Consider the following 9,870-nt stretch of genomic DNA (forward strand, 5'->3'; position numbering starts at 1 on the left):
CCTCCTTGTGTGTTAATTCCTACTTGTACACTTAAATGAAATGTCATGTTTAAAGTTGCTTTTAAGCATGTTATTCGATTAGTTGGTTCTACGTAGCTTGCTTTCTTGCTTGTTTTCTTGGCCTCACTGAGTGTTAGCTCATCCCTATAAGTTTGTTCTTCCTTAACAGGCTTTGGAGGTGGAAATTGGAGATCCTAGACTAACGACTTTGGTTGAAGCTAGTATATTTTTGTATGTTATTGAAGACCATTAAAGTGTAAATTTTGTATACTTGGGTTTTGTGGTTTGTAATCATAAATGGTATACTTGAGAGTTTCAAGCTTGTATATTTGAAGTACTCCGTAATTAAGTCGATGGTTAATTTGTAATCCTTTATTAAGTTTGAATGAGTGCGTGAGTTCTGACGAAAGTTGGACAGGCGTTCCGCTGATACCCTAGGATTCGCCCTAGGGAGAGGTGGGGGCGTCACAAAAACCAGTTATGACCATTTATCCATACTGCCACCTCTAATAAGTAGTTCTGTATTGGCAATAACCAAATTATCTAACGTGATCCTTTATTGAGGCTTATGTTCCGGATTTTCTTTGGACTGGCTTAACGGAATCATTTATGCATAGGATTTGAGGTAAGTAGTTTTATTCCTAACCAATGTTTTCTTAAATGTATAATTTGTTTATCCTAAAGCCAAAGTTGGGAGCTATACGTACTGTACTTTTCTTTAGAACTGATCAAATAAGTGATTGTTTGTTGTTGTAAAATTATCTGAGATTCGTAAATTGTTTAGACCAGTTGTGACTTATTTTAAATTGTCAGCGAAACAAAAGTTACATTGTATGTGTTGTGATCTATCCATACATGATCCAATCTAATCGAAGCCACATGGAAGGTTTCATTCTTGATGTCGTGGTTTATACTTGTTGCTCTGCTAAGCTTTTTGATCCCGATGGAGTATGTATGTTGCCAGTTCTATCCTTCACTATTTTCCACCTGAATTTGAGGACAAATCTTTTCAAGAGGAGGGGAATGATGTGAGCATGGAGTCTATCAAAGTGTGGAATTATTTTCTCACTATGGTTCAAGCTGTCCAAGTTGCCATTAGTGTCTCAAAAGCATTTAAAGGGGCTGCTTATGGAAATTATTCCTTAGTTAATCTAATGCAAAATTGACGAAGCAAGTTGTCAGCTCAGAGGTTAGTGCTTTGGGAATATGTTGTGCATGTTGTGAGTTGTTTGTTTTGAAATTAGTTGTGGCAACTAAGTAAGCTATACTAGGCTTAAGTGTATAGCTGTGATCTAGGTTGGAGGCTAAAGTCCAATCCATGATCCAAGTCAAGTGGTTTAAACTTAAACTCGTGATCCAGGCTACTTTGCATGGTTAAGTAATAGCGCTTTGTGACTAACATAAGGCCTAATTGCTTAGATCTTGGTTGCGAGATAGTATAAACTTTTGTAGTCATTGAATTATTGTTTGATTCTTTTCTTTATCCAATTGGTTAGTAATTTGGTTATTTACTGAGTTTTCAGACTCACCCCATTATTATTGTTATATTTTTCAGATATTTAATAATTGAATGATGTTATGCAATTGAGTACTGGATCTCATTGAAGCGCGCTTTAGTATGAGTTTCTGGTTATGTTAAGCAAACAATTTTATTTTATTTTTTTGGATTTGTGATTTAGATGTGACGTCTTTTGTTTAGTAATTTTTTGTAACTTGGTTATTAGGTCATGGATTTTCTTAAGGTGCATTGATTGTAGCTTTTTGGTTCTAATTGAATTAGCTAGTTAGCCCTAAATTCGGGATGTTTTGGCTATAAAATCAAGGCATGACAAAGTTGATTGTGACAGGTTCAAGGCGGTAAAATGTAATTAACCCTGCAAATTACCTGTAGATTTGCTACACATTAAAAATAAAGGAAGAAGAAAAAGAGGAAGAGGAAGAAGTATATTTTTCTTCAGTACAATATTTTACAAATGGTCCTGTACTAGTGGGATGGATCCATTAAGAATTCAGATAGAAGTAGATTTTAATAAAGGAAGAAGAAGTAGATGATTGCATGAGTTTTTAATTTGGTAACTAGCAGAGATGCGCCAAAAAAAGGGAGGAGAAGATTTGTTATTTGCGGAATGAATTTGGGATAACTACAATAATAGAAAATTTTCTCGATTTGAACTAAATCCCGTTGTTATACTAAAAGTACATATTTTGGATGCAAGATCCAGATAGAGTAGAACATCACATAAGAATTGCTTGCAGACGTAAAATTTGGAAGATAAGTTGTTTCCTCGTATTTTCCACTAATCAAAAAGGCCATGGCTAGTGGATCCACAATAAGTGACCGAACAACATGCATGCAGGATTCACAAGTGAAGAAGGCATCTTAAAGACTTGCCATCAATAAGCAGCTGGAATGCTTCATTGATCTTGTTGAAGGGCAGCTCGTGCGTAATAAACTCATCCAACCTTACCTCCTGCGCATTGCACTCTACTTATCAGTCATTGATTATAGCCAATATATACATATATATAAAGTTTGGAAGATTTGATGCATTTGTCAAATTGGATTTTGGCAGAATTAAAACAAACTCACAGCAAATTATTGTGCCATCGTCCATATTTTATTTCCACGGCAAATTTTATCCCTCCAAAGTCCAAATGTAAATTGGACTTAAGAAGGGAAATTTTGGTAATTTGGAGAAAAAATGGCCTGTGAAACTAGAAAAAATGCATTGTGGGATTAACAACACCCATGAACTCACTCACCCCAGACATGCATTGTTTGGCGAAGGCAGGCAATTGGGTCTTTCCTTTGAAATCACCGAAGACTGATCCCACAATTCTTCGGCCATCAAATAGCTCCATGGGATGCAGAGGAAGCAACCTTGGACTCGGATGGATCCCTAAAACAACGGTCAAACCCCATCCCTGCATACATTATTCAACAAATTTGCGATTAGTATGTTAAGTTAAGCTTGTCAATTGTTTTCATCGCGGGATTACTTGGTGGCCAATAAATGCTGGTTGGATTTGACGAGCAAAAGGATTTTCCTACTAGTAAAAGTAAAAGTTGGTCACGGTATATCCGGTTCGCAATAAAAGAGTTGCTATTATTCCATCCAAATACAACATTACAAATTTCTACACAGGCAATAATCTTTTCATTCTTCACCATCAAATATAACATAAATATGATAAAAAGGAGGGGGCTGACATTTAAGTCGTCTTTAATAATTTCAATGTTTGAACAAGAGAAGATATGTATTATACTAGTATAGATTTCCTTTGCGGATGCATAAGCTCTCGCTGTCACATTCAAAGTCAATTCACATGTCTGTCGGCTATTATGGACTGAATGATTTTATTCGTATTTTACCTCTTGGCATTTGATTGCAATATTCACTTCTTATGGGTCTCACACAATTGGTGGCTAAAATAGTAGTCTCCAACTACATAATCATATCATATCTAAACGATAGATTCAAACATATGATTTCACCTACAATGGAAATAGGAAGTGTAAATTGAAATTTACATGACTTCACCTACAAAAAGCGATATATCATATCTGAACACCAGATGCAAATATAAAAATATTTAAAATCAAGAAAATAAATCATCATTTAGTAAATACGAAAATCTCTAAAATCAAGAAGGCAAACCATCATTTAGCCTATATCTGTTGTGTACAAGTCCTTTAGAATAAGATTTTGTATACTTTACTTTACTCGCAAACCAAAACAATCATGTAGTGTCCATTTGGCAACCAGTACGAAATACCCTTGATGATGCACCAAGTCAATAACCTTGCGGCAACTGCCTAATGGAAATGGAAAAACGCTAAAACTAGAAGAAACACGGTATTGAAGGTAAGATTGAGAATGGCATTCTTACGTCATGGGTAGATAGAAAAGCCTCCCGGAGAACATCCAAGTTGCCCGCACACTCAAAGCTATAATGCACGCCTCCTCCCGTCATCTCCCTTATTTCCTGCACACCTCAAAACTCTTTTATTGCTTTATTTATTATTTTCCCCTTGGGCTTGTAGTGACTAGTGAGAATCTCTATAATGAATGTGTTTGGATAGAATATTATTTAAAATAATTATTGTAATTCTTTTGTAATGTAATATAAATGGGATAAAAAGGTTAAAATATAAAGAGATAATTGGAAAACATATTTATGATACAAATAAAACAATATTTGAAAAAAATTTTGTATCTAAAGACACATTTAACTCAGACTGCAAATATCTACAAAAACCACTTTGATAGATTCTGATCGGTGAGTGAACTATTTCTTATGGTCCTGTTTATTAAGTTGCTTAATTCTCAAGACTAGTCATCCAATTGTTTTTCTCTGTTCTCCAAATTTGGACAAAAATATTGTCACTCTTGGAGATTTTTTCTTTTCGCGTTAGTTACATACTTCAATAAAACATGACAAAAATAATTGCATTCAAGAAAGGCACGTCTACATACTAAGTCAATAATCACAGTGCTATTCTAAATTAGAAGAAAAAAGAGAAAAGAAAATAATTATTTTGACAAAATTATTTAAAATAATACTTTAACATTTTTTGTAATGTGATATTTATGAGATATAAAAATTGTGTTTATAATGCAAGTGAAATAATATTTAAAAAAATTTTGAAAATCTTATTTGCACTTCTTTTTTGTTGATTGCACTCCCACTATTGCTTTTATTATATAATTTTTATTTATTAAACTATATGATAAAACACATAATGAAAATGCAATTAACAAAAATAGATTGCAAATAACATTTTCCAAATTTTATTGCAAATCATGCTTACCAAATGGACCCTTCGTGGGTCTATGAACTAACCTGGTGGACGGGTTTATCAAGATCACTGGGGTTTATGAAGTCGGTAATTCCAATCGCTTGACCTTATTTGCATAAAAAAAAAAGAAAAAAGATTAGTACAAGAGTTGAAAGATGTTCTAACTAAGCATAGGGAAAAACGTGAATCGCGAATACTAAAGGCCAGCACGAAACAGCGAGCACAAGCACAACTTGAACAGTTTGGGCTTCCGTTTGAGATGTTGGCTGCTTCCACTTGCATAACTTACAAAACTCCAAGTGGGCTCCCAAACCGGGCTAAACAATTTTGGATTTTCTACCTATAGTTCCCTTTTGGTGATTGTTCCTAGGTTTGCAAACCTTCCTATGACGAATCAGCAACAATTGACTATGAAGTCATTATTTATAGTTCTGGAAAGGAAAAAAAAAAAAAAAAGACTGTGAAGTCATTATTTATAGTTCTCCCTTCACTCTGTATTCTTATAATCCTAATATGGTTATTGTTGGAGTGGCTTGTTGATGTATTTTTCATTTTTTAGATGTAGATGAATCAGAAATTTGATAATGATAGATTAGGCAAATTACCATTTAAAGAGTCGTTTAGATTCATTGTATCTTATCTTATTGTAATGATATATTGGCATTTTAATAGTGTGCGAAATTTCGGAAAAAAAAAATATTTTTTCAATTCTTTCTCTTCTTCTTTACAGCTATGTCCTTATTAAAACAAATAAACCTGTTGTCCTGTTATTTGGTTATAAGATTCACTTATTTTGCAGGGGTCAAATTAAAAAGCAAGCAGCTTGGATAGTAGTATTCTAACAAGTAGCTAGTGTATTTGGAGTATTAACACTACTATTACCTTTATTGCGTTTGTCGGGGTTAATGTCAACTCCTATAATTTTAGATGCTCCCCGAGTTCGTGCGCCTTCCACAACCTGCAGCAACATTTTATGAAAAAAAATGTGCTCACCGGAATTGCCGACGGAATCCATGAATTAAAAGCAAGGCTATTTTAGGCAAAATATCACTTCTCGAATTGATACACCAATAATGTATAATCCCTTGAACTAGGTAGTAAAATTGTGCAAAACCAACTCTTTTGGGGATCGACCTAGGAATTTCCTTGTGATAAAGGTGTGGTACCAACCTATTTTCATATTATGATGGTGTTCCACCGCAACAACTAAGATATGACGAGTGAAATATCAAAAATAGAACCAAAATTGGAAGAGCGTCAATACTCTTAACACTAGTCATTTGTTTGCTACTGCTGAATCTTGGAAAATATCTTGTTAATCATGTAATTTAGGGTAAAATGCACGAAACTTCCTTATGGAATCACCAAAAGACACGAAACTCCCCCTTTTTTTTTTAAATCCCATATAACCACCTTATATATTTAACTAAAGTGAAAATGTGATTTTTAAACTACCACATCATCGATGGCATGTTATATACTTCTTTATTAACAAGATTATAATTTATTTTATAGTTTATATTTTCTTTCCTTTATTTTTCTTTTTTTACTAGAAAAATAATTTCATCTCTCTTCCTTCCTTTCCCACACCACCCATCTTTTTAATTTTTTTTCCTTTCCTTTTATTTTCTATTGTTTTCTTTCCTCCTCTTTCCTCCATCCATACCACCACAGAAACACCATCACCACCACCACTTCCCTCTTCCTCCTCCCTTTTCCCACACCTCCCTACCACCCCCTTCTCTTCTACACCCGTCCTCACTTCCCCTTCCCTCTTCCTCTTTCCCTTACCTCTTCCTCTCCCCTCTTTCCCATCGAGGAGGAGAGGGTCCAATGATGGTTAAGTTAAAGGAATTTGCTTCAAAAGTGCTTCAAAAAAATTTGAAAGTGCTTCAAAAGTGCTCCAATAAAAGGAAAAAGGAAGAGGGGAGATGAATAATTTTTAAAAATTTCAAGAGTGCTTCAAAAGTTTTAGAATTTATAAAAACATCCATGATGGTTAAGTCAAAGGAATTTGAACATAAAAAATAAATGGAATTTGACCCAACTTTTTTTTAAGAGTGCCATTAATCCCACAATTGACCTATTTTAAATTTTTTTTATTAATCTTGTAAAGTCTTATGCGACTTACAAGTTACACAACTGATTAAAAATCAAATTCCACTTTAGTTAAAAACATAAGATAGTTATGTGAAAGTTTTTAAAGAACTAGGGCATTTTGTGTCTTTCGGAATACCACAAGGGAGTTTAGTGTACTTTACCCTACAATTTATCCTAATGGATTGATGAGTCTTCTGCATTGCTCCCAAAAAAAAAAAAAAAAAAATCTTCTGCCTTAATCTATAAATAGTTCATTTTGTTACAATTGAATTTCAGCACAAAAATAATATAAATGTGTAATAATACGTTTCATGATTTTGTTTTTGAAAATACGTCTCATGAAATTTTTATTTTTAAAAAAAAAAGAAAGAAAAGCTAACTAATATGAATTTCTTAAAAATATATTTTTTTAACCAAAATTAGGCATAATAAATACTCGTTTAATTGTGCAAAGAGTCAGACTGAATGTAGAGTAGACCATATTAATTAATGTTTGAACCGCGTCTAGACATGGCGAAGGTCTTAGGCTCGAAAAATAAAAGCTAACTGAAATGAATTGCTTAAAATATGTTTTTTTCAACCAAAATTAGGGATAAAAAATACTCAAGTTGAGCAAAAATTCAGATGAACTGACATATCAGCTACACGATGTATTACTTGATGAATGTAGAGTAGACTATATTAATTAATGTTTGCAACGTATCTAGGCATGTTCTTAGGCTCGAAAAATCGCGCCTATTCTCAAGTTGGTGGAGTTTTTCCTTTGTTTTGTTTTTGGGGAGAGGGGGTGGGCGTGGACAGGGGTGGGGGTTGAGGGAAGATTGAAACTTACAGCGAGTCCCACCGCTCCAAGGCCAAAGACTGCAACAGTAGACTCAGCTTGGACGTTAGCACTATTCCACGCGGCTCCAAGACCTTCAAATGAATTACCGTTGTAACACTTTCGATCATACATTTCTTTATTTGGATTGGTCAAAGAAAGGTAAAGATTACAATTCCCATTTGCAGGGGGCCGGATTGCTAGGGGCTGCATGATAGATTATTAGTAGTAGCCAAATGGCAACAGCCGCCGGTCCCATCAGCTCAGATTTGCAGATGGGACGGACAAAGGACAGGAATAGTTGTCAAATTAATTATTTTTATATAATGTAACACTATCTAAAAAAATTGCGACTCCTTTTTAATCGTTTGTATAACTTTGTAAAGTAAATATGATTTTTATTACTGTTCATGTCAATCATACACAATAATTACCGGTCTATTACGAAGTTTTATCGACCTATTACATCGTGAGAAACGGTTGCCACTAACTGACCGCATTCATAAGGCATGCCTTTTCTTCTTTTTTGATTTTTGTTTGAAAGTGAGAGAAAGGAATTTAAAACCAAAAAAAGAAAAAAAAAAAAAGAAAGAAAGAACGGACCCGTAGAAACGCCGCAGCTGAGCAAGGTCATTTTCTTTAGGGGAGCTTGAGAGTCAACGGCGACAACGCAGGCGGAATCCAGGACGGTGTATTCGGTAAAAGTGGAAGTGTTGAGGAAATGGTAGATTCGTTTGCCGTCTCGGGTAGAAAATCTAGTGGTTCCGTCGCTAGTCATCACACTCTTGAATGGATTCACCCGAAATCTCTGGCAAAGGTTGGTTTTCTCAGATTTGCAATAGGCGCAGTTGCCGCATTCCCCGTTGAATATGGGCACAACATGGTCCCCCGCTTTCAACTCCCTCACCCCTTCTCCCACACTTTCTATCAATCTTTTTTTTTTCGTCGAAAGATTAATTAGAAAACAAACAAAATTGAATCGAGAGAGAGAGAGAGAGAGAGATGCTGTATTTAGCTTGTTCTTACCCAGATGCTTCGTGTCCAAAAATTCGTGGGTACACCCGCTGGGCTTCGTTCTAATCGAACAACAGAACGTCAACCCATGAATGATAAGCAAGCATGATGACTGCGTTAATTATTACTTCTAGTACCACAAATATATACATTGGTATGGTGTATATTGTTTACCTCGCCTTGCCAAGCACTAAGATCGGAGTGGCAAATAGAAGTGTAGAGAATCTTGACTCGGACCTCCATTGCCTTGGGCGGATCAACCAGGATCTCTTCCACCACCATGGGCTGTCCTGGACCATATGCAACTGCAGCTTTGCATCTTATCACCTTCCCTGCCGTCGTCGTCGACTTGGCCTGCGATACGGCAGCCGCCGAATAATACTCACCCGCACCATCGCATTGGTTTCCGTTCTCCATCTTCTCTTAATTACCTGCACTTTGAGTTTCTCTATCTACGTATTTATGAGGTCTTGGTGCGGATTTTTTGGTTGGGGTGACTTCGACTGACCATACAGATATGTGCCAAGTGGTACCCCTTAATACCATCACACTAAGTAATGTGTCTCCAATTTCAGTGCGGATACGACAATAGTATTGATGAGGATCTTGTAAAAATTTTTGTAAGTTACTTATAATTCAAGAATATACGTTGATTTGTATTAATAAACGGAGTTGAATTCATTAAAATATTTTTGAATGAGTTGATTCGTATTAATAATCGGAGTTGAATTCATTCAAATATTTCTGTAAGTTACTTAAAATTCGAAAATATACATTGATCCGTATTAATAATCGGAGTTGAACTCATTCAAATATTTTCTTTTTGTTTTATCAGAAAACATGTTCCAAGTACGGCGGTCATTATAAACAAGTCAGTTGGCCAAACCCGGATGGCACCATCCACATTTTGACATATTCTCATTTCGGGTCTTTCCTTCACTTCTGATTTCTGAAAGCAACGTGTGCATTTCCAGAACCTGCTGGCTGGACTCCTTCCTTCCCGATTCCAAGGGTTCCTGCTTCCTACCGATGGGATTAGTCATTAGTCAATAAGAAAAAGATTACTTGAAAGTAACAAAGTGGCCCCAGTTCACCTTTCTTAACAATGTCGAAGTGATTTTCTAGCCTTCTAAAA

The 9,870-nt window shown here is 35.3% G+C and overlaps 1 protein-coding gene across 1 annotated transcript; it reads right to left on the bottom strand.

Annotated features, from left to right (window-relative positions):
- Positions 1-2,147: 2,147 nt before the first annotated feature.
- On the bottom strand, positions 2,148-9,246 carry LOC113702122 (alcohol dehydrogenase-like 4). Its single transcript, XM_027223126.2, has 9 exons — positions 8,910-9,246; positions 8,748-8,797; positions 8,325-8,653; positions 7,734-7,816; positions 5,684-5,759; positions 4,846-4,907; positions 3,892-3,987; positions 2,764-2,925; positions 2,148-2,471 (listed from the first exon to the last, which is right to left on the bottom strand). The coding sequence occupies exons 1-9, from the start codon at positions 9,150-9,152 to the stop codon at positions 2,361-2,363; spliced, it is 1,212 nt and encodes a 403-aa protein (XP_027078927.1). The 5' UTR covers positions 9,153-9,246; the 3' UTR covers positions 2,148-2,360.
- Positions 9,247-9,870: the final 624 nt, after the last annotated feature.

The sequence above is a fragment of the Coffea arabica genome, chromosome 7e (genome assembly GCF_036785885.1).
Source record: "Coffea arabica cultivar ET-39 chromosome 7e, Coffea Arabica ET-39 HiFi, whole genome shotgun sequence".
Classification (NCBI taxonomy): domain Eukaryota; kingdom Viridiplantae; phylum Streptophyta; class Magnoliopsida; order Gentianales; family Rubiaceae; genus Coffea; species Coffea arabica.